Source organism: Lithobates pipiens, unplaced genomic scaffold, assembly GCF_037356315.1.
Source record: "Lithobates pipiens isolate NorthernLeopardFrog02 unplaced genomic scaffold, aLitPip1_a1.2 Scaffold_16, whole genome shotgun sequence".
In the NCBI taxonomy this organism is placed as follows: Eukaryota; Metazoa; Chordata; class Amphibia; order Anura; family Ranidae; genus Lithobates; species Lithobates pipiens.
Window position 1 is genome coordinate 651,213,650 of NW_027507748.1, and position 26,027 is coordinate 651,239,676.

At 43.0% G+C, this 26,027-nt stretch overlaps 1 protein-coding gene across 1 annotated transcript; it reads left to right on the plus strand.

Annotated features, from left to right (window-relative positions):
- Nucleotides 1-4,276: 4,276 nt before the first annotated feature.
- LOC143984068 (matrix metalloproteinase-18-like) lies at nt 4,277-23,376 on the plus strand. Its single transcript, XM_077484376.1, has 10 exons — nt 4,277-4,437; nt 12,902-13,146; nt 14,540-14,688; nt 14,782-14,907; nt 15,596-15,757; nt 15,894-16,011; nt 17,319-17,452; nt 18,623-18,779; nt 21,561-21,664; nt 23,021-23,376. The coding sequence occupies exons 1-10, from the start codon at nt 4,333-4,335 to the stop codon at nt 23,119-23,121; spliced, it is 1,401 nt and encodes a 466-aa protein (XP_077340502.1). The 5' UTR covers nt 4,277-4,332; the 3' UTR covers nt 23,122-23,376.
- The last annotated feature ends 2,651 nt before the right edge of the window (nt 23,377-26,027 follow it).

Consider the following 26,027-nt stretch of genomic DNA (forward strand, 5'->3'; position numbering starts at 1 on the left):
CACATGGCTCCGCAGTGTGGTCTTTTTTTAACGTGTCCGCTGCTGACAATAGTGTTGCCATCTGCAGCCTTTGCAGTCATCGCATAAGTCGCCTTAAGCCCAACACTCACCTCGGGACAACCGCCTTAAGAAGGCACATGAGCTGCCATCACCGAGCCCAGTGGGAGCAACGGAACACACAAAGCCACACTCCAGGCTCTCACTGTCCAGCCTCGTCTTCTACTTCTCCTCTCTCCTCACAATTGTCCTCCACTCCCCCTTCCATCATGCCGTCCTCACGTTTTTCTGGAAAAAGGCAGGCTTCCGTGGGCCAAATGTTCGAGCGTAATAAAATGATGAAGCCGGATAACCCTCTTGCCCAACGGTTGACGGCTGGCTTGTCAGAACTGATAGCCCGCCAACTACTGCCATATAAACTGGTAGATTCGGAGGCCTTTAGAAAATTGGTGGCCATTGGAACACCACAATGGAAGGTCCTAGGAAGGAAGTATTTCTCACAGAAGGGCATCCCAGAGCTATATGGCCATGTTCAGCGGCAAGTGAATGTATCTCTGGCACACAGTGTCGGTGCCAAGATACATCTGACCACAGACACTTGGTCTAGCAAACACAGGCAGGGAAGGTATATAACTTTTACTGCCCACTGGGTCAACCTTCTGACGGCTGTCAAGCATGTAACCCGTGGCACCCGTGTAGATTTGGTTTTACCGCCACGGATTGCATGCAGGCCTGCCTCTTCTTCTCCTCCTCCTACTCCATCCTCCTCCCTCTCCTTCTCGGCTGACTCCTCCTTTTCCGCTGCTAGCGTCTCTTCCGCTGTGCCGCCCAAGATCCCCAGAACCTATTCGACATGCCAGGTGGGACGTTGCCATGCTGTGCTGCGTCTGTTGTGCCTGGAAGCCAAGAGCCACACTGGCCCTACACTCCTTCCAGCTTTGCATTCACAGGCAGATCAGTGGCTAACACCGCTCAATTTGACAGTTGGTAAAGTGGTGTGTGACAATGGTGCCAATCTGCTTAGTGCATTAAAACAGGGCACAAATTACGCACGTACCATGCATGGCACACGTCTTAAACTTGGTCGTGCAGCGATTCGTTGTCAACTACCCTGGGGTCCAGGACATCTTGCGGCATGCAAGGAAAATCTTGGCCCATTTCAGAAGAGCTTACACGGCCATGGCTCGCCTTGCAGACATTCAGCGGCGACACAATCTGCCAGTCAGACGTCTTATTTGCGATTGCCCGACACGATGGAACTCAACCTTCTATATGCTTGATAGGCTGCTCCAGCAGAAACGTGCAGTTAACGACTACCTGTACGAACTCTGCAGCAGAACAGGTTCTGGGGAGCTTGGTTTTTTTTCACCGCGCCAGTGGCTGCTCATGCACGACGCATGAAGACTTCTGCGGCCATTTGATGAGATCACCAAACTGGTCAGTCGCAGCCATGGCGCCATCAGTGACATCGTACCTTATGCCTTCTTTATGGAGCGTGCATTGCATCGTGTCATTGATCAAGCCGTGGAGGAGCAGGAGCAGGAAGATGAGGAAGTCGCAATGCTGGATGAATTCCCAGGGGGGGCTACTCTATCTGAGACAAGTCAACAACAGGAGTCTGAAGAGGAGTCAGAGGAGGATGGTGCCGGGGCGGATGAGGAGGAGCAAGAACATGCTTTAAACCTTTCTGGGATCCCTGTTGTTGTGCGTGGATGGGGAGAGGAGAACGAGGACGACGACATTATCCTGGATGATGAGCAGGAGCCAGGCCACCACACCGCTTCCAGATTAATGCAAATGGGGGCCTTCATGCTCCAGTGTTTTAACAGGGACCCCTGTATAAAAAGCATAAAGGTCAAGGACCAGTACTGGGTGGCAACATACTTAGACTCCCGGTACAAACCCAAAATGGCGGAAATGTTACACCATCACAGAGGGCTGTCAGAATGGAGCACTTACAGACCTTTCTTCGAGAAAGGCTGCATTCTTCTTTTGTCGTGCTCTGGCAGAGGAGGAATTCCCACTCCCAGAGAAAGAGTTGCGGGTACCAATCCAACAGTGCCTGCAAGAAGAGGGCGGTTTGAAGATGTGTTGGTGACTTCTGATATGAGGTCATTCTTTCAGCCGACCCATCGACAGGTGTCATCCGGATCAAGCATCAGGGAATGCCTAGACCAACAGGTGTCCAACTACATCGGGTTAATGGCCAATGTGGACGCTCTGAGGAGTGATGAACCCCTGGACTACTGGGTGGGCAGGCTTGACCTCTGCTCAGAGCTTGCCCAATTTGCAATGGAACTGTTGGCTTGCCCCTCATCCAGTGTCCTGTCCGAATGGACATTAAGCACAGCAGGGGGGATCATGACCGATAAGCGCACTTGCCTAGCTCACGACAGTGTTGACTACTTCGCATTTATAAAAATGAATGAGGCATTGATCTCGGAGGAATTCAACACATGTGACCAGTAGACCATGTATATGCATAACTCTATAAACTATTTATTTAATCGAGCACATGGACCTTTTTTCTACCTTTGGCTCACTTCCTTGTACAAAAAAAGCACACTGTACTATATGCCAGTACCCTCCTGTTTGAAGAGGTTGAGTCATATTTTTGGGTCCCGCAGCGAGTTGCTGGTATCATTGCTGGTGTCAGTACTCTCTATAGCGGTGCTGGTGTCAGTGCTCTCTATCACGGTGCTGGTGTCAGTGCTCTCTCTCTATCTCGGTGCTGGTGTGGTGTCAGTGCTCTCTATCTCGGTGCTGGTATGGTTTCAGTGCTCTCTATCACCGTGCTGGTGTCATTGCTCTCTATCACGGTGCTGGTGTCGTTACAGTGCTCTCTATCTCGGTGCTGGTGTCAGTGCTCTCTATCTCGGTGCTGGTGGCAGTGCTCCCTCTCTATCCCGGTTCTGGTGTCAGTGCTCTCTCTCTATCTCGGTGCTGGTGTGGTGTCAGTGCTCTCTATCTCGGTGCTGGTGTGGTCCCAGTGCTCTCTATCACAGTGCTGGTGTCAGTGCTCTCTATCATGGTGCTGGTGTGATCTCAGTGCTCTCTATCATGGTGCTGGTGTCAGTGCTCTTTATCACGGTGCTGGTGTCAGTGCTCTCTATCACAGTGCTGGTGTGGTGTCAGTGCTCTCTATCTCGGTGCTGGTGTCAGTGCTCTCTATCTAGGTGCTGGTGTGGTCTCAGTGCTCTCTATCACGGTGCTGGTGTCAGTGCTCTCTATCACGGCGCTGGTGGGGTATCAGTGCTCTATATCACGGTGCTGGTGTCAGTGCTCTCTATCTCAGTGCTGATGTCAGTGCTCACTATCACGGTGCTGGTGTCAGTGCTCTCTATCTCGGTGCTGGCGGGGTGTCAGTGCTCTCTATCACTGTACTGGTGTCAGTGCTGTCTATCACGGTGCTGGTGTCAGTGCTCTCTATCTCGGTGCTGGTGTCAGTGCTCTCTATCACGGTGCTGGTGGCAGTGCTCAGTCTCTATCACGGTGCTGGTTTCAGACAATGAGGGAGATAGCAGCGGAGAAGCCAATCAGCAGGCAGTGCCAGCACCATAGCTGAGGATCAGCACTGGACTGGCACCTCCGGACCACTGCAGTGGAGCCCTGCATAGGTGGGGGTAAGGGCCAGGCAGAGGGAGGGGCTCAAGCACAGGTTGGCACACTGGGACACTGGCACAGGACTGTGCTGCCCTGACTGTGGCACTGATCATCTCCTGCACCCCTTCATAGCCTGCCCTGACCTTGCCTCTCCTCCATGGCCTTTATGCGCTCCTGAATTGTCAAAGTTTCACAGATATAAAAATAATGCTTGTCGTTGTCGATCCCAGATTCACTTAATACTTTTGTTATGTCAGTGTCCATGTTGTGGGACTATGTGTGCACAGCTAGTAAGTATTTTGTGGCTGAAAATATGACCTGGAGGTTTTTAAGGTTCGCCTACCATTAAAGTCAATGGGGTCTGCCGGGAACCTTGTGGTTCGCAAACTTGTGGCCGCGTTCGCGGTTCGTGTTTGCGAAACGTCCCGTCCATCAACATTGAACAGTTATATCTAGTACCAGGGATCACCTATGCTTTGTAAGCAGTTTATTTGGCATAGCTGCCTAGAAGCCCTGGGGCAATGCATTTCCTGTCATTTACACAGTAATTAGGATTTTTTAAGTATTACTTAACTGAAGTTGTGTCACATCAAAGCCACTATTTGCTGCGGTAATGAGGAAAGACGAACATGACTCATATTGTTGTGAGGCATGGATGGGCTATATAAAGACGAGTGTGCAGTCTGGGATAAGCATAGAACCTCAGATTGAGGAAACATCCCATCCAGCAGAATGACAAGTCTTCTACTCCTCCTCCTGTCTTGTGCAGCCCTGGCTGCTGCCTTCCCAGCTGCTCCACAAGATGACCAAGAAATCAAATACGCACGATTGGCAGAGGTAATGTTTTCTACTTAGAATGCTAATCTAGTACACATGCCATGGATGTAATAACTGAAAAAACTCTTGCCTACTGCCTTTTTTTCGCTTGCATCTGCTTTTCTAGTTTTGGATAGAATAGGGGTTAGAACCTTTGTCAAGTTTTTATTGCTATCTTTACCTCTGTTGGATAGAGCCACCATTACATTGACCATTGTCAGTGGGATAGTACAGCTGTCACTAGAATGGGAAATTAAGGTAAATCCTTCTGTTTTGGTGACAGCTGCCTAAGAGCTTTCTTTGTTCCACGTCTAAATGAGGAAATGAAGAGAAATTTCCCTGAGGGGACACAGACAGGAAAAAAAAACAAGGCTGGGCCTAGATAGGTTTTTTTTCCTGATTAGTCAGCAGGCTGATGGGAAAAAAAAAAAAAATGGATTCCCCTATCCACACAAGCAATTTGGATGCAGGAATCTTCCCCACTGTGCCTTGTTTTCTGACAGCAGGGACTCCTCCACTGTCAGAATACACCGATCAACCCTGCGGCCGGTTGGTTACAGTCATTGATTGTAGAAAATTTTTCCAACGTTCCTGTTTGACCTTTGACTGGGAACAGCCAGCTGTTTGATCCATCTAAGGGAAGCATAAGGAAAAATTATTTTTACTTTATAAACACAAATTAAAGAAAATCAGAGGTTTTGAAGACAGTCATATTTTCATCCCGTGTCTCCAACATCATGTTTAAAAAAAAAAAAAAAGGGGGGGGGGGGGTTAGGAAATGCAAAAATCACAATAGGACATCACAAGAGCAGAAATGTATTCACTGTTTCCATTGAGCCAGAGATCAGGAAACTTTGGCAGTAGCATTTATTTTTTATTCAATATTAAAGCAAATCAAGATGCGCGTGCAATTTGCATGATAAAAAGCATTGCAGAAGTTATATAATTTATTCTGGGCTGGCCCTGACTAATTATATGTGTACCTTTAAATTGCAAACCCAAATTTAAAACTGAACTCAGGGCTGATTTAAAACACACAAATTAATATAGTTCTGCATTAATTAATACATTATTAAATATATACTTTTTTAATTCAAGAAGTAAACGTATCTAAAAATTACCTGTTATTGGCCGTTTGCAGTCCTTGTACAGCAGAGCTTAAATTTAAAGAGGGAGAAGCAGCGCAAGGAGCAAATGAGTTCATGTGCTGACAAGGAGTCTGCTGATTGGAGGAGTTAGCAGAATGGGAGACTGATGAACTCATCTGTGTGCTGCTTCTCCATCACTGTCTGATCCTAAGCTGATTTGTAAGTGTTACTTAACCACAACAGAGAATAAAATGACGTTTTCTGCCCTATAAATCTATCTATCTACTGCATCTATCTATCTATCTATCTATCTATCTATCTATCTATCTATCTATCTATCTATCTATCTGTCTATCTATCCATATATATATATATTTATTTTTTTGCACATTTATATCTATCTATCTATCTATCTATCTATCTATCTATCTATCTATCTATCTATCTATATATATATATATACCCTGTTTCCCCGAAAATAAGACCTAGCATGATTGTCGGTGATGGCTGCAATATTAGCCCTACCCCCCAAATAAGAACTAGTTAAAGTCCTTGTAGGTCTTATTTTCAGGGTAGGGCTTATTTTTGGGGAAACAGGGTAGGGCTTATTTGGGGGGTAGGGCTTATATTTCACCCATCACCGACAATCACGCTAGGTCTTATTTTCAGGGAAACAGGGTGTATATATATATATATATATATATATATATATATATATATATATATATATATATATATATATATATATATATATATATATATATATATATATATATATATATATATATATATATTTATATTTATTTATTTATTTTTCTGCGCATTTATATCTATCTATATCTATATCTATATTTATTTATATTTATTTATTTATTGATCAAATCAGAGGTTACTGAGCAATAATGCGCAGCAGGCAAAACCAGAAATCAGTTTCCGCGGGATGGTGAAATTTGATTGGTTAATGCTTTTCACATAATTATCATTATCCTTGCTGTCTGCATTGCTTTTTTTCAACCACTTGCTTACTGGGCACTTAAACACCCTTCCTGACCAGACCAATTTTCAGCTTTTGGTGCTCTCACACTTTGAATGACAATTACTCAGTCATGCAACACTGTACCCAAATGAATTTTGTGTCCTTTTTTTCCCACAAATAGAGCTTTCTTTTGGTGCTATTTGAGCACCTCTGCGGTTTTTATTTTTTGCGCTATAAATGAAAAAAGACCGAAAATTTTGAAAAAAAACGCATATTTCTTTGTTTCTGTGATAACATTTTGCAAATTATAATTTTTTTTCATAAATTTTGGCCACAATTTACACTGCTACATATCTTTGGTAAAAATAACCCAAATTAGTGGATATTATTTGGTCTTTGTGAAAGTTAGAGAGTCTACAAGCTGTGGTGCGAATCGCACAAAATTGATCACACCTGATGTACTGGTGGCCTATCTCAATTCTTGCGACCCGAACAAGTCAGGAAAGTACAAATACCCCCCAAATGACCCCTTTTTTGAAAGTAGACATTCCAAGGTATTTACTAAGATGCATGGTGAGGTTTTTGATGTTGTCATCTTTTTCCCACAATTCTTTGCAAAATGAAGATTTTTTTTTTTTTCAATGTAATAGGTTATTTCTCTCACATGGCATGTGTATACCACAAATGACACCCCAAAATACGTTCTGCTACTCCTTCTGAGTATTACGATACCAAATGTGTGAGACTTTTACACAGCCTGGCCACATACAGAGGCCCAATATTAACCACTTCAGCTCCGGACCAATAAACACCTTAAGGACCAGAGGTCTTTTTGCAATTTCGCACTGCGCTGCTTTAACTGGTAATTGCGCGGTCATGCAATATTGCACCCAAACGAAATTTGCGTCCTTTTCTTCCCACAAATAGAGCTTTCTTTTGATGGTATTTGATTGCCTCTGCGATTTTTTTTTTTTTCGATATAAATGGAAAAAGAGCGAAAATTTTGAAAAAAAAAGATATTTTCTTCTTTTTGTTATAAGAAAAATCGAATAAACTAAATTTTAGTCATACATTGAGGGCAAAATTTATTCAGCCACATGTCTTTAGTAAAAAAAATGTCAATAAGCGAATATTTTTTGGTTTGCGCAAAAGTTATAGCGTCTACAAACTAGAGTACATTTTCTGGAATTTACACAGCTTTTAATTTATGACTGCTGATCTCATTTCTTGAGGTGCTAAAATGGCAGGGCAGTACAAATCCCCCCCAAATGACCCCATTTTGGAAAGTAGACACCCCAAGGAAATTGCTGATGGGTATGTTGAGCCCATTGAATATTTTTTTTTTTGTCCTAAGGGATTGAATAATGACAAAAAAAAAAAAAAAAATTTTTTTACAAAAAGTTGTCACTAAATGATATATTGCTCACACATGCCATGGTTATATGTGGAATTGCACCCCAAAATATATTCCGCTACTTCTCCCGAGTATGGGGATACCACATGTGTTGGACTTTTTGGGAGTCTAGTCGCGCACGGCACCCTTGAAAACCAATCACTACCTTCAGGATTTCTAAGGGTGCAAATTTTTGATTTAACTCCTCACTACCTATCACAGTTTCGAAGGCCATAAAATGCCAAAATAGCACAAAACCCCCCAAAATGACCCCATTTTGGAAAGTAGACACCCCAAGCTATTTACTGAGAGGCATGTTGAGTCCATGGAATATTTTATATTTTGCCACAAGTTGCGGGAATATTACAAACTTTTTTTTTTTGCACCAAGTTGTCACTAAATGATATATTGCTCACACATGCTATGGGCATATGTGAAATGACACCCCAAAAAACATTCTGCTGCTTCTCCCGAGTACGGGGATACCACATGTGTGGGACTTTTTGGGAGTCTAGTCGCGCACGGCACCCCGAAAACCAATCACCACCTTCAGGATTTCTAAGGGTGCAAATTTTTGATTTAACTCCTCACTACCTATCACAGTTTCGAAGGCCATAAAATGCCAAAATAGCACAAAACCCCCCCAAATGACCCCATTTTGGAAAGTAGACACCCCAAGCTATTTACTGAGAGGCATGTTGAGTCCATGGAATATTTTATATTTTGCCAAAAGTTGCGGGAATATTACAAACTTTTTTTTTTTTTGCACAAAGTTGTCACTAAATGATATATTGCTCACACATGCTATGGGCAGAAGTCAAATTACACCCCAAAATAAATTCTGCTGCTTCTCCCGAGTACGGGGATACCACATGTGGGGGACTTTTTGGGAGCCTAGCCACGTACGGGACCCCGAAAACCAAGCACTGCCTTCCGGATTTGAATATAAAATGCTATAAAAAACAAACTAACCAGAGTCACCCGTAACACTTATACGGTGATCAGTGGTGAAAGGGTTAACTAGGGGCAATCAGGGGGTTCAAATTTTTATTAGGTAGTATATGGGGGTCCCTGGCGCTATATAAAAACCTGACGGGGAACCTAAATAATTAACTGGCTAACCAGCGTCACCAGTGACACTTATACTGTGATCGCTGGTGAAAGGGGGTGAAAGGGTTAACTAGCAGCAATCAGGGGGTTAAAACCATTATTGGGTAGTATATCGGGGTACCTAGCGCTATAAAAACCTGGCGGTGAACCTAAAAAAATAACTAGCTACCTAGCGACACTAGCGACACTGATGCAGCGCTCAGAAAAATTATCGCTTAGTGACACTGGCAAAAGGGGGTGAAAGGGTTAACTAGCGGAAATCAGGGGGTTAAAACCATTATTGGGTAGTATATCGGGGTACCTAGCTCTATAAAAACCTGGCGGTGAACCTAAAAAAATAACTAGCTACCTAGCGACTGTAGTGACACTAATGCAGCGATCAGAAAAACGATCGCTTAGTGACACTGGCAAAAGGGGGTGAAAGGGTTAACTAGCGGCAATCAGGGGGTTAAAACCATTATTGGGTAGTATATCGGGGTACCTAGCGCTATAAAAACCTGGCGGTGAACCTAAAAAAATAACTAGCTACCTAGCGACTGTAGCGACACTAATGCAGCGATCAGAAAAACGATCGCTTAGTGACACTGGCAAAAGGGGGTGAAAGGGTTAACTAGCGGCAATCAGGGGGTTAAAACCATTATTGGGTAGTATATCGGGGTACCTAGCGATATAAAAACCTGGCGGTGAACCTAAAAAAATAACTAGCTACCTAGCGACACATGCAGCGATCAGAAAAATGATCGCTTAGTGACACTGGCAAAAGGGGGTGAAAGGGTTAACTAGCGGCAATCAGGGGGTTAAAACCATTATTGGGTAGTATATCGGGGTACCTAGCTCTATAAAAACCTGGCGGTGAACCTAAAAAAATAACTAGCTACCTAGCGACTGTAGCGACACTAATGCAGCGATCAGAAAAACGATCGCTTAGTGACACTGGCAAAAGGGGGTGAAAGGGTTAACTAGCGGCAATCAGGGGGTTAAAAACATTATTGGGTAGTATATCGGGGTACCTAGCGATATAAAAACCTGGCGGTGAACCTAAAAAAATAACTAGCTACCTAGCGACACATGCAGCGATCAGAAAAATGATCGCTTAGTGACACTGGCAAAAGGGGGTGAAAGGGTTAACTCTAGGGGCAATCAGGGGGTTAAATCTTTATTGGGGGGTGATAGGGGGCTACCCTGGACCTAACACTAACTGTCCTGACAGTTTTTACTGTCACAACTGACACTGAATGCATTGATCAGTAAAGAAATGATCAATGCAATCAGTGACACTGTGACTGGGGGGGGGAGGGGGATCGGGGGGCGATCGGGGGGGGATCGGGGGGGGTTTGTGTGCCTGTGTGTACCTACATGTCAGTGTAGTGTTGGTGCACACTTACTTTTAGTCTTCTCCTCGTAGTCCGGTCAAAAAGACCGCCCCGAGGAGAATGACATCACTTCCTCCTTCCTGTGTAAACAATACACAGGGGAGGAAGCTTCTCATTGGCCAGGAGCGATCCAGAGGGGGTGGCCGAAAACCAACGGCCATCCCCTCATCACGGAGCGCTCCTGGACCGAATCGGACCGCCGTAAACAGCGGGAGGGGGTCCGATCGGACCCCCCACCCGCTGGAAGGCAATCACGTAGATGTACGTGATTGTGCCTGCCTGTGCCATTGTGCTGACGTACAATGGCAATACGGCGGTCCTGAAGTGGTTAAAATAGCACCATCAGGCGTTCTAGGAGCATAAATTACACATTTCATTTCTCAACCACCTATTACATTTTTGAAGGCCCTGGAGCACCAGAACAATGGAAATGCCCACAAAGTGACCCCATTTTGGAAAGCTAACACCCCAACGTATAATCTATGAGGCATAATGAGTCGTTTGAATGGTTCATTTTTTTTCCAGAAGTTTTGGGAAAATGTGGAAAAAAAATGAAAACGCATTTTTTTTATGCAAAGTTGTCCATTTATAAGATATTTCCAACACATAGCATGTACATAGCAAAAATGACACCCCAAAATACGTTCTACTACTCCTCCTGAGTATAACGATACCAAATGTGTGAGACTTTTACACAGCCTGACCACATACAGAGGCCCAATATTGAAATAGCACCATCAGGCGTTCTAGGAGCATAAATTACACATCTTATTTCTCAACCACCTATTACAGTTTTGAAGGCCCTGGAGCACCAGGACAATGGAAATGCCCACAAAGTGACCCCACGTGGCACTGACAACACGTTGCACTGACGACACGTGGCACTGGCAGATGGCACTGGAGGCAGATGGCACTGGAGGCAGATGGGGCTGACAGATGGGGCTGACAGATGGGGCTGGCAGATGGGGCTGACAGATGGGGCTGGCAGATGGGGCTGGCAGATGGGGCTGGCAGATGGGGCTGGCAGATGTCGCTGACAGATGGCACTGGGGCTGGCACTGGCTAATTGCTCTGGCAAATGGGGCTGGCAGATGGCACTGCGGCTGGCAGATGCCACTGGCGCTGGCAGGTGGCGCTGGCAGGTGGCACTGGCAGGTGGCACTGGCAGGTGGCACTGGCACTGGCGGCACTGGGGCTGACGGCACTGGGGCTGACGGATGGCACTGGCGCTGGCAGGTGGCACTGGCGCTGGCAGGTGGCACTGGCACTGGCAGGTGGCACTGGCACGTGGCACTGGCACGTGGCACTGGCGGCACTGGGACTGGCGGCACAGGGACTGACGGCACTGGGGCAGACGGATGGCACTGGCGCTGGCAGGTGGCACTGGCGCTGGCAGGTGGCACTGGCAGGTGGCAGGTGGCACTGGCAGGTGGCACTGGCGGCACTGGTGGTGGCAGGTGGCACTGGCAGGTGGCACTGGCGGCACTGGCACTGGCGGCACTGGGGCTGACGGATGGCACTGGCGCTGGCAGGTGGCACTGGCGCTGGCAGGTGGCACTGGCACTGGCGGCACTGACGGCACTGGGGCTGACGGCACTGGGGCTGATGGATGGCACTGGCGCTGGCAGGTGGCACTGGTGCTGGCAGGTGGCACTGGTGCTGGCAGGTGGCACTGGCGCTGGCAGGTGGCACTGGGGCTGACGGCACTGGCGGCACTGGGGCTGACGGCACTGACGGCACTGGGGCTGACGGATGGCACTGGGGTTGACGGATGGCACTGGGGCTGGCAGGTGGCACTGGGGCTGGCAGGTGGCACTGGCGCTGGCAGGTGGCACTGGCGCTGGCGGCACTGGGGCTGGCGGCAGGCACTGGCGCAGGCGCTGGCAGGTGGCACTGGCAGCACTGGCACTACTGGAAGATGGCACTGGGCTGACAGATGGCACTGGGCTGACAAATGGCACTGGGCTGACAGATGGCACTGGCACTGGGGCTGACAGATGGCACTGGGGCTGACAGATGGCACTGGGCTGACAGATGGCACTGGCACTGGGGCTGACACATGGCACTGGGGCTGACACATGGCACTGGGGCTGACACATGGCACTGGGGCTGACACACAGATCGCTCTCCCTCCTCACACGCTGTCTCTGTGTGAGGAGGGAGAGACACGGCAATGGGAGATGATCTCATATGTTTACATATGAGATCATCTCCCATTGGCAGCTGCGATCGCACTGTGAACGGCCGCTTTGATCCGGGAGACACGGCAAATACAATACTTCCTCGATGCGCGCCCCCGGCGGCACGCATTGCTGAAGTAAACACAAGGCCGTCCAGGGACGGCCAGGCGAAGGAACCCGAAGGAACCCGCCTGCTCTAAGGCCGTCATTCGGCTATAGGGCGGGCGGGAGGTGGTTAATGAATATAGATTATTATTATTATTATTATTATTATTAATCAATGATTAATTTGGATATTTAAATGTCTTCTACTTATAATCATTAATTGATTTCAATGCAATAGCTCTGTTAATTTATGTTTGCAGAAATATCTAACAAAGTTTTATGACCTGAAACCTACTGGGGGCAAAGTAGGGAGGAAAAATATCAAAAATTCCTTCACTGAAAAGCTTGAACAAATGCAGAAGTTTTTCGGTCTGAATGTAACTGGAAAACTGGATCATAAGACTGTAGAAATGATGGAGAAGCCGCGCTGTGGAGTCCATGACATCGGCCAGTACAGTACAGTCCCAAAAAGCACTGCCTGGCAAAAGACAGACCTGACCTACAAGTAAATATCTTACTTTATCATTGATTTATATACCACAATTGGTAGGTAGCTGATAGTTGCAGCATATGAGTATCCGACAAAAAAAACTAGAGAGCAGTAATTTGTGCCAACAAATAGAAAGGTTTATTTTTACAAAACTTACTTTGATAAACTAAAAGCTTGGTGTAATAGTCTACCTTTGATGCCACCTTTAAACAGCAGAGAAACAAATTGCTGTGCAAACATGTAGCATTATTACAATATATTTAATTCATGTGTCTTTGAAGGGGAGAAAATGGACATTCTAGGTGCCAGACCGCAATGTGTGATAAGTATAGTGATTGGCTTAGAACATCCATTACAGCCAATCAATGCCTTTCATGAATAAACTTGGCCATAATTATTGAGAAGGCCTGCAGATATAGAAACATTCTTCAACCCAGCTGGCTGAAATGGCTGGATCAGTTAAGGATTCTAAAATGCCTCCTTAGCCCTGCAGCCACCTTAACTCATGGTGACTGTGTCACCACAAAAATATATTTCATTGATGGCATCTTTGGTCTGCCCACTATCTGTACCTCTTAATATTTTTTTTCATCTAGACATAGCTAATGTGAGGTTCAATTTTGGTCTAATACACAGAGAGCATGACTACTTCTAGCAGGGAGATCACTGTTAGTTTAGCATTTAATAATGATTCTCTTTCTGACCCTTGTTTACAAAGTTGTGGAGTGAACCTACCATGGTTAGTGAGATGATGTGCTTGCTCCAAACATCCTATTCTATGATGACGTCTTTACCTTTTTTAAATTGCTCTGCACATATTTAGACGTGAACACACATTCATGTAATTTTAGGTTTCTTAACTAGACCCATCTTCAGTTTACTTTAACCTCACACTTTATTAAATCAAGCCCACATGTTGTCTTTGAATCCTTATCCTTACAAACCCAAGTTTTCTGGATTCAATTTACATGGAAAAATTCCTGGCCAGAATCAAAATAAAGTAGAATGAGAGCCCCGAGCAAGGGAGCTGCACTCCTGTACTCCAACTATCTTTTGCCTTGAATGATTTGACTCTTGTTTAGAGTTTTTACCAGTATCGCAAATGCAACTGTTTGTAATTTTGTCCAAAAAATAAATCTCTTACTCTTCCTAATGTAAGTTTACTACTCTCTACATCTCTGTGTGGCTGAAATGAAAGCATTTCATAATTCAGACAGCTAATGGGCTAAAGAAAAGTAGAAAAAATTTCAAATTAGTGTCATACAGAGTACAGCAAAGATAAAAACATCTTAACGTTGAATCAAAATAATTTTTGAAAAAACCTTTAACTATATTAAAAATGCACAGTAATTGACATGGGAATATCATACAGCAAATAACAAGTTAACTTTAAATCTTTCTTTTGCAGGATTTTGAATTTCACACCAGACATGTCTCAGGCAGATGTGGAGAAAGCCCTGGCAAGAGCTTTAAAAGTGTGGAGTGATGTCACCCCACTGACCTTTACCAGAGTCTATGATGGAAAATGCGATATTGAGATCAAGTTTGTAGTTGGAGGTAACAGCGTTACCCTTTCTCTTTAGAGTTAATGTATTTGACTATTTTAAATTTCAATGTCTGATGCCAATTTCTGCCCTCTGGCTTTTGTAGATCACAGAGATAACTCTCCATTCGATGGACCTAATGGGGTGTTAGCTCATGCTTTTCAGCCTGGTAACGGCATTGGGGGGGATGCTCACTTTGATGATGATGAACAATTCACAAAAACCGGCCAAGGTAAGTCATAAAAAAATGTAAGGGCTAAACCAATGATAATATATACACAATATCACCAAAAGTATTATATTGCCTTTACACACATAAACTTTAATGGCATCCCAGTCAGTAGGGTTCAATATTGAGTTGGCCCACCCTTGCAGCCTTAGCAGCTTCAACTCTTCTGGGAAGGCTGTCCACAAGTTTTAGGAGTGTGCCTATGGAAATATTTGACCATACTTCCAGAAGCGTATTTGTGAGGTCAGGCCCTGATATGGACGAGAAGGCCTGGCTCGCAGTCTGTGCTCTAATTCATCTAAAAGGTGTTCTATCAGGTTGAGGCCAGGACTCTGTGCAGGCCAGTCAAGTTCCTTCATCCCAACCTTGTGCATCCATGTCTTTATGGATCTTGATTTGTGCACTGGTTCAAATCCTTTGGTGGAGGGGGGTTATCGTGTGGGGTTGTTTTTCAGGGGATGGATTGGTCCCTTAGTTCCAGTGAAGACAAATCTTAAAAACCCAAGTTTTGTCCAAAATGTCCTGGTATGCTGACGCCTGAAGATTTCCCTTCACTGGAACTAAGGGACCTTTGCATTCTATGCTTTACCCTATATAAAAAAAAAATCTAGATTTGATGATATGACTTTTGTTTGTAGTTTTTATCAATTTATAGAGGTTATGATTTACTCATGTGGCTGTTTTATTTTAGAATATAATCTGTTTTTGGTGGCGGCTCATGAATTTGGACATTCACTTGGTCTTCACCATTCTGAAGACCCTGGTGCATTAATGTACCCCAATTACCCAAACACAGACCCCTACCGGTTCAAGCTTCCTCAGGATGACATCAATGCTATCCAATCTCTCTATGGTAAGAAAATCTCTAGGTAATATATAACATTTTAATGAAATTGGAGAAGGATTGCAATATATGAGAATGCATTGCAGTTTTATTCATAAGATTCACTATTTTTATTTCCTCTGAATTTTATTTTCAATTGTTTTAGGCAAAAGCTCAAATAAAGTTCAGCCAACAGGACCCACCACCCCTTCCAAATGTAACCAAAACCTTGTGTTTGATGCTGTTACCACCCTCCTAGGAGAGATGTTTTTCTTTATAAACAGGTAAATTAGCTTAGTCATGACGTTATACCAAAGGGAGTTCTCTCAGAATATGATGAAGGGCGAGTCATTATGTACAGATATGATTTTTTCATGTTTTATTTCACTCTTTTTTTTTATTTTTGCTCTTTGGACACCAATTGGGATGTAAATTTAGAGGCCATAAGCACTCTAGTATTCAACAATTCCTGCCATGTCAACTGCCCTTGTGCTGGCAATGCATACCAACTACTAAAGTTTTTGTGCCTAGAGTTCAGCTTTAAGTAACTTTCTGTAAGGGTGTAAATGAAACAACTTTATAGATAAAACAGCACACTTTTAATAATGTAAGCATGCATATTAAAAATATTTTATGCACCTAGCTGTGTATCTCTTTAAGCTGTCAAAGAATGCTAACTGTAATACAGTTGAAAAATTACTTTGTTTAAGATAGAAAAAGAGGAGACAATTGGATTTGCAACTTGGACAGTCTGGACTGGAAAATGCTGGTTCATTCCCCATTGTGCATTTCAGAAAATCTAACAAAGTACTTAGCTGTATTTCCTATGGGTGTTTTAACAAGGTTACATGACATACATTGAAATGTGGATAGGTATATTACATGAATTATGGGTTCTCCCTATCGCATGACAGTTCAGAAAGTAACACAACGATTGTTCAAGGTTAGGAGAGCCTCATAGATGAAACAGAAATAGTTCAAACACTCCAGGAATGTAAAAATAATCACAAGAGTTATATCTCTGACTTGTTTGGATACTTGTCCCCTAAACGGTATACACAAGCACACACATGCGCACATCTGTAAATGCAGTTAAATATAAGGTAAAGGTCATTTAAAGCTGAACTCTGGGACAGGCAATAATTGTCCATATACAAAACATGTATGTCCTTCTTTAAATCTCAATGCACTTTGTGTATTTCGTCCATATCTGTGCAGTAATCCAGTGTAAGACATTGCCGCTGCGCAGGAGCAAATAAAGACCGGCCATTTCTGCTCTCTCTCTGTGTGCAGGGTGACTGGCCTTCTATATGCCCCTTCATGTTGTTTTCTGTGGGCAGCCTGTATTGGGTGAACCCTGCTAGGTCCCGCCCACATCTCTGCTCTCTGCACAGGCTTTTACTATTACACTGATGATGTCACTGCTACTTTTATAAAGTATAACCAGATATTCTAATGTGTTTTGTGCACACAAAGTGGAACTAAAATATCTGTGAATATTGGGGAATATATGAGGATGAAAATGTTGGTGTCGGTAATTCAGCATTAACAAAGTGTACAAAAATGCTAATTGTTGGCTTTTTCCAAACAGGTTTATATGGCGTAAACATCCACGAGGGGGTGAGGCTGATCTGCTTTTTATACAGAACCTGTGGCCAACTTTACCCAATGACATTGATTCTGCTTATGAGAATCCTATTACTGAAAAAGTTCTTGTATTTAAAGGTAAGAGGGAGGACTTGTTTTATCATCAGTGTTATACAATTCTAAAAGTTATTCTAGATCTAGGAAATTAAAGTTCACTGTCTTAAGCATGCACTCCTAGTTGTAATTGGATGCAGTTTTAGCCTTCTTTAAAGCGTAAATTCACCTTTTCGGAAAAAAATGAAAAAGTGAACTAAAATTATACATCCACCCTACCCCTGTCCCTGCGGTACTTACCACTGTGAGCCACCAGTGCTCATATAGCCTCTGTAGTGGTATGAGGATTTCAAATCCCCACTTGGATTTGGATTTGAGTGATTCTGGTTGGTCGACGCTGGCATGTGACCACTTTGGCCAATCTGAATCACTCTGATCCATCCTGGGAGCCCTACAGAAAGAAGATTGGGTATTTCAAATCCTGGGACTGCTACAACATCTGCATGGACACTGGGGGGAGGCAGGGTTTAGGGTGTTAGTTAACCTTTTCATTTTTTCTGAAAAGGTCAATTAACCCTTTAAATGTCATCACAGAATGGTCACTGCATTGCATACATGGAGCATAGTGGCTTCACTTGGAATACTGGTGTGTAAATGCCTTTCACTAGATTTAAGCAGTTAGACATTTAGCTGGAGATTTACAAGGCAGGGGTGATAAATGAGCAGTAATCAAAAACATGATATTTAATTTGACCTCCATCGTATTAACCTACCGCAGTGCCGCAATTGTAGCATTCAACAGCATCTGAAGATGATCAGTTACACGTAATTGGAGTATCAATCCAAACTGATCATTGCTCCATGGGGAGCTATTTGTTCCATTTGTTTAGTAATCATTTACTACAATTTAAACAGTACAATTGAGCTACTAAAAATCTTGAGTATAGCTTTAGCCTAATAATGTGACTGTAAGCAAGTGGTTAAATGTTAATCTTTAGAGAGTTTGAAATAGGGTGGTATTCAGGCATACCCCATTTTTAAGTACACAATGGGGTTTATTTACTAAAGTTGGAAAGTGCAAAATCAGGCTCACTTCTAAATAAAGCCCATTGCATACTTTAAAATGGGGTATGCCTGTACTTACCTTACTCATCACTCCCTCAAATGTAGTTTAGTTGTCAATTTTTGTGCATATCTTTCTCTTTTTGCCATTGTGTGTGAATTTCATCTAATAAAGTTGAATTTTACAATTAGAGAACAAATATTGGACTCTTGATGGACTTAAACTTCCACAAGGACCTAAAAGCATCACAAGGCTGGGATTCCCTAAAACCATTAAAAAAATTGATGCGGCTGTCCATGTGGAGCACCTTGGAAAAACGTACTTCTTTGTGGAAAATAAGTACTGGAGGTGAGTATTCCACCGATTATATTTAACATGCAGCATTGGGGTGATTGAATGGCAAGAAATCCAACAAAAGGTCACCTAATGTACACAAAGTAGTCTAAGGACTGGTGAAGACTTGCCCATTGCAAACTTGTTTAGAAGCTCATCTTTGATTCAGCTACTTCCCACTTGGTGATGCAAGGATGATGATGACTGCCCCAGAACTTTCACCTTCAAAAACAGTATAGCTATCAACTATCATGACACGTTCCCTTAACGCATATCTTTTGAGTGTGATGCAAAAGGACATTGTTGTAGAGCAAATTGGAATAATGTAGAAATTAATTAGCGATTTTAGGATAAACAAAGTATTTAGCAGTGGTCATTGGTTTTGATACCTTTGAAAAAGCCCTGTGGAATACATTAAAAGCTTACAAACTTTTCATAGTACTTCTGGTACTTTGTGCCTGGACACTTCAGAGAATAGCAGCAGCCAGCGTGAACTTTATATTACATAGATCGGGACGCTGACAGGCTTAGAGGATATATTCATTGTCCTGGGGTGGACTGCCTCAAGCTTTTTGTACAGGCAGTAAGAGTCCACAAGGTAGGTCAGATTTTCAACTTAGTGTTTTTGTGTTTCCAGCATCCTAAAAACATAATTAGCACTTCCAGCATGACATAATTTAGGAAGCTTGTCTATAGCAATAAACCTTACAAATAAACCCTAGGCTGGCTGTCTCTAATCCCATATCAAACCCCCTTCTGTTATAAGCTTGGACCTTGCATCCAGATGCCCAACTTGCAAAGCTGCTGCCATGCCTGATTGGGTGATCCTTTCAAAGTGAAGCTTTACCACATTTACTAAGCGCTAGGGAAAATGAGTGCAACTTCACTTGCAAGGTGCACAATCTATTGCCTTTAGTAAATCCACCCCAATGTCTCTTTGTAGAGCTAGCTTCCTTAAGGTTTTGCAAGCATTTTTGTGACTCCTAAGAAGGCAACTATTTTCTCTATTAAGGACAGTTCTAGAAGTAGCATAATTTCCTTGGAGTATGCCAGTTTCACAGGTACACATCTTTCCTGGTCAAACTGGCCTTCCTAGTGCCTGAGATGCAGATTTTCCATGCATACCAAACTGATACATCAGTTTCGGATTCATATTTCTATAAACAGCCGCAGTCCTCTGTTCCTTTACTACATGGATTGATTTACAGAATCAGCAAGGAATAAAGTAAATATGGGGTTGTTATAAAACTGGAGAGCACAGAGTCTTGTAAAGTGGGAGAATTATCATTTTATCTCTGGAGTTAATCCCCTTTTTAATGCATGCCAATATTGTGTTGGCTTTGCTTGCACAGCTTGGCATTGCATGTCATTGCTGAGCCTGTTATCTACAAAGACCCCCAGGTCCTTTTCCGTCCTAGATTTCTGCAGAGGTTCTCCCCTTAGTGAGTAGATTGCATTAAAATTTTTGGCACCCAAATGCATTATTTTAAATTTTTCTACATTAAACATCACTTGCCATGTAGTTGCCATATGCACAGCTGCACCTGATTTTGCACTTTCCAGTTGTAGTAAATCAACCCCTTAGGCTCGGTTCACACAGGGGCGACTGCGATCCGACTTGAGGTCGCCCCTGGTCGCCTCAGGTCGGACAACATTTAAAAATCAATGTAAGTGAATGAGAGCCGTCTTAATGCACGCGACTGAAGTCGCCTCCGACTTCAAAAGAAGTTCCTGTACTACTTCAATCCGACTTGTAGGCGACTTGTTCCCATTGATGTCAATGGAGGTTGCCTCCAAGTCGGATCTCTGTCTATAAGGAGGAGACTTTGACAGAATTACTAGCTCTGAAGGGGGAACTCCACGCCAAATTTCTGAAAAAAAATTGGCGTGGGTTCCCCCTCCGAGAGCATACCAGGCCCTTAGGTCTGGTATGGATTCCAAGGGGAACCCCCCTACGCCGAAAAAACGACGTGGGGGTCCCCCCCAGACCCTTATCCGAGCACGCTACCCGGCCGGCCAGGAAAGGGGGTGGGGACGAGCGGGCGCCCCCCCCTCCTGAGCCGTACCAGGCCGCGTGCCCTCAACATGGGGGGTGCCTTGGGGGAGGGGGGGGGCTCGGATAAGGGTCTGGGGGGGACCCCCACGCCGTTTTTTCGGCGTAGGGGGGTTCCCCTTGGAATTCATACCAGACCTAAGGGCCTGGTGTGCTCTCGGAGGGGGAACCCACGCCAAATTTTTTCCAGAAATTTGGCGTGGAGTTCCCCCTTCAGAGCTCATTCTCTGATTGGCCACGGCAAAAGTCGCCTGGCCTGGGGTGACTTGTAAGTCGCCCCAAGTCGCGCTGTTAAGTAGTGCCAAGTCGCGCTGTCAATCATTCACAAGTCGTCTCCAAGTTGCCTTCCCAAAGTCGTGTCGACCCTAGTCGCCCCTGTGTGAACCGAGCCTTATGTGTTTACTTCAACCATCCAACTACTGTATATGCAAGGCAAATTTTTGTTTGTTTAATTCCCTAGCACATTGGTTATTTAGCGTGAACATAACTTCACTAAATGTACTAACCTAAGTGAACTTTTCCTACTCCTTTAGTAATTAAACCCCCTGGGTATTATTCATTTATCTTTTGTACATGGCCAGCTTCCAGTAAACAGAACTGTCTACTTGACAGTATTGTGTATTGAACTATAACCTGACCTGTATTGATTTTATGTTTGACAAACCTTTGTGTACTATAGCATTATTTTAATACATTCATTGTTGGCAGCTGGTGAATTATATTGGTGTCATTTTCTTTTTCAGTTATGATGAAGACAAAAAAGCAATGGATGCAGGATTTCCAAAGTTCATTGCTAAAGGATTTCCAGGAATAAGTCCAAATATTGATGCTGTGGTTTATTATAGAGGTAAATATGATTACGAACCTGGGGGAAAGCCAGGTCTTGCTTGAGCATGAATCTGTGAATCTGAAAAGAAAACATGATACACTCTCTATATGATTCATATAACACAAATATAAATATGCAAACAAAGAAAGTGCTTAACATTGCCCTAAACTGGAGCCGTGTTAACCAAATTAAACAGTTGAAATGTGAACTCTTTAATTTGATTGGTAGCTAAGAGTAGGGCAGACAGGTCTACGGTACTTTAAAGTGCACCTGTGACCAAGCTATGGTCATAAACTATTTACAAATTCTTGAAACAAGCCATTCCTACCTTCTTTAGGTATTTTTACAGTGAATGTATTGTCTTATATATGCTCAAAGATTTTTTTACACTAACTGTTATATTTTCAGGACAGTTTTTCTCTGTCCATGCAGTACTAATTTGACCCCTGAAAGATTGTCCTGAATATGTAACAATAATGATATTATATAAATTATAAAGCAAATATAAGAGTTCCATTTTTAAACTTGTATATATTAAAAATGTAAAAAATAAATAAAACACATAACACTACCCATTAGAATAACTACAACAGTCTTTTTCAACGGGGGTGCCCAGGCATCCTGGTGTGCCTTGAGGTTTCTTCAGGGATGGATTGGCAAAATGCCAAAAAATTATAGAAACCAGCAGGTGGATCAAGCCTGCTTTTTAGTTACACAAAGCCTCTCTAGACACTGTCATCCTAACAACCAATGACATCCGTTAATAAGGAGGATGTCTGTTGCATCCTTGTTTGACCCTCTTCTGTCCCTTAGTACTGGGGTCACATTAACTGACTGATGGAGAAAAATTGAGGGAGATGAGAAACATTGGAGTACTAGTCAGTACCAGAGTGCAAAGGTGTATTTGCTTTGGAAGAATAATTCACCTCTTAGGTTGGCTGCCCTACATGTAGAGGTTGCTTAATTGTGTAAAGTTATTAGAATAGTTTTTTACATTTTAGAATGAAGTGCCTCAAGACTGCCCATCATTTTAAAGGGTTCCTCGACTGAAAAAGGTTGAGAAGCACTGAACTAGAAATCTTTATTTTCATGTTTGTGCTGGGTGTGGAAACTCCTCCTGCTCAACATGTCATATGTCATATGTCTCAACATGTCAACTAACCTGAGTCTGGGTAAAAAAGGAAACGTTAACCTCTAATGATACAATACAAGCCTTCAGTGTTCTGTGAATGCTGCATTATCTATTAGTAGGGCACATTACAGAAGGTTATAGGGGGTACCATATACTGGACATTGAATTAGATGCACTTCCACATAGGATAGGAGTCAAATGTAATTTCTATTAAAGTTGACCATTTTGTGTTTTTCCTGCAGACCTTCTTTACTTCTTCCAAGGAACATCACAGTTTCAGTACAGCATTGAGTCAAAAAGAATCCTCCAGGTCCTGGCCACCAACAGCTGGCTGGGATGTTAAAGACATTGACACAGCAACCGCGCTTAAATGCTTATAAGGATTCAGACTATATGTTTTTATACACTGATGTTTTGGTTGAAATTTTTTTACAAATGTGAATTATATAATCTCTATATTTATTATGTGGATAATCAAGAAAAAATGTGATTGTACAATTTATAGCAGTACATTTATCTAATTGCTTAAATATATGTGGTTATTATTTTATATATTTTGTATTAATGAAGCAATAAATGAATTATTTTTTGATTTTGATTTTGATTATTATTGTTTGTTTAGCGTTTTCTGCTTTAATGACTGATTTATTGTAATGTGATGGTTTCATAAAAGTCAAAAGATAAATAAATAAGGGAGCATCTGTGGAAGTTTTCCCAAAAACTACATTGCTATACTTAAACCATTATATTTTTGGTTTTCGATAGAGTAGGGAAAAACCCTTCCCCAAGTTTCTATTGCTGTTCGTATACCCACAGAGGATATTCGCACTCCCAAATTCCAAAATGTTGAGTTGTTCCCAGAGTAAGCGGTAAAGGAAATCCAAAAAGGTCACCTGTCCCTGCTCCAGCTTTCTAATTTGGGAAGTCAGTTCATTTTGGAGTAATTTCCTCTCGTTTCCTGTTGCATATTCAAGACAGGGCATAAAACAAAGTCTCCCTAGTGGGATACAGGCAGCAAAAAATAACCCTTTCCTACTCTGTCAAAAAAAACAAAAAACGTTTGAGTAAATACTACGCCGCACTATAAATATGATCTCATCAAAAATATAAAAATATGTAAAAGGTAATAGGGTCAATATAAGAAACAGCAGCTAAAATCAGAACAAATTGTAAAATACATGAATTGAAAAGGGCTGTGCTATGTAATATGCACTATACACCCAATAATTGGATACCAAATGTATATATAACATAGAAACAAACAAATATTGACCAATGGTGAAGTGCCAATAAATAATAAATAATAAAAAATATAAGGGAGTGGAAACTCAAATGCACAGTAAGTATACAGTGCTCATGTGAAAAAAAAACATATTGATTCATAAAATTCATAAAGTTAGTAGAAAGCCATAAAATATATTTGAGAAAAAAAATGTATATATGTATTTATGGTCAAAGCCCTATGACCGATACGTCTTCGAACAAGACAAATTTACCATAAGATAAACCATACAAAATGGACCTGAAGTGTGCCCTGGTCTAATGTACGGTACACCAAAATAAGGGGGCAAAAACACTCAGGTAGGGGTGAAAGATCTTTATTCATTTCCAGTCCTATTCATTGAGCAAGTTGGGTGAATGCTTGAGACATCTCTGCCTGAGGATTAGGGATGTACCGGGTGAAGCAGGCCGACTTCCACCAGCCTAACCTCTTTATAACATGGTCTGGGACCCCATGCCGGGATGCGGAGGAGGCTGCTCCAATACGGAAAGAATGGCCGGAGTACTCACCGGGATTAAGAAATAAGTTACGGAGAAGAATCCTCACATGCTTCATAAACTGACAGGTACTTAAAGATTTGACCGGAAAGGGCAGAAGGGGACTAGAGTCCGGTTGTTCTGGCAGGAGTGAGAGCAGCTGATTGAGCACGGTGACCAGACACCAGGTATTGTCAGTCTTATAGAGGTGGATGTCTACCCCGGAACCTGCTGATGAGGAGTCTGACAGACTAACCCAGAAAGATGACCTAACGACCGATTCGTATAACTCCGTAGTGTGTACCGACGACTTCATAGGTTTGAAGTGGTATTCCGAATCTTTGACTTGACATGACAGTTGCGTGAAAGACGAAATGGGTGAAATGTTTTTACTAATGTGAAGACACAAATTAGTGCTGCAACTGTGACTGTCAAATGAGATAACCTGTGGAAAAAAATTAAATGTGCCCAAACCATCTGGGGCACGCAGAGACGAATCGATGCATCACGGATACCACTGGATTCGAATCGGAGCGCAATGAGTGAAATGATTGAAATGATTGAAATGATTGAAATGACCTAGCCGTGGTGGAGGCATGAATCGTTGTGCGGTGTATCGCGACTGGCAACGACCTGTCTGCGGAACATGGTACAGAGGCAGAGATACGATATGCGACAAGTGTGAATGATACGGCACAACATTTAGACACAACTAAGTTCGAATCAAAGTGAGGCATGTGAAACAAGGAAGTCAGTTACAACAGCGGTGCGTGACGTAGTATCATGCACAGGAAACCGACAAAGACTACAGGCGAGTGGGCTGGTTAAATACCCCCGGGCTCCTCCCATAAATTCAGGCCACCATACTGGCCTTCTTACATATAGCAAGTAATAAAGTTCTCATGTGCAGACAGAGTGTCCTGCTGTGTTTCTAATCATTATGCAGGGTAGCCCATGCAATTACAAAACAGCTTGGTACTGTAGGTGTTCAAATGTGCCAAGGTGTCCTCCCTCCAGTTATAACTCTCACCTTAGAGCGTGCAACTAAGTCCCTTTTCAAGTGAAATTGCATTGTCCATGGAAATCTTCCCCAGGACTTAATGATTTTGGTAAAGTTTCACTTTGTAAGGAATACCCAACCACGTCAAAGGTAATAAAAACAGCAATGTAGCACCATATCGATCCCATCTGTACCCAGTGGAACTGCTGTTTTGTTGTTAGGCAAATTTAGTTGTGCTCGCTGTAATCAGTGTAGCTGTGTTTGATTATTCTAGTCTGTTCAGTGTTTCTTTTTCTGGTTTGATTGCTCTGTTTGCTTTCTAGAGAACTGTGGATCTCTCTGGAACAAAGGTGTGGAGCAAGGCAAATGGGCAACATTTATATAGCCCTGCCAATCCCTGGGAGGTAGCCCAGATGGCTGCTGGGAGTCTGTGTAAATACTCTGAGACACAGAGCTTCCATGTCTTTTTCTGTAGAAGAGGAACACAGCCT

Excerpts from the sequence above, each read along its gene's own strand:
- LOC143984068 (XM_077484376.1), top strand. The coding sequence starts at position 4,333 with ATGACAAGTCTTCTACTCCTCCTCCTGTCTTGTGCAGCCCTGGCTGCT. Across the intron at positions 14,908-15,595 it reads ATTCACAAAAACCGGCCAAG|AATATAATCTGTTTTTGGTG; the intron begins GTAAGTCATAAA and ends GTTTTATTTTAG. Across the intron at positions 17,453-18,622 it reads AAAAGTTCTTGTATTTAAAG|AGAACAAATATTGGACTCTT; the intron begins GTAAGAGGGAGG and ends TTTTACAATTAG.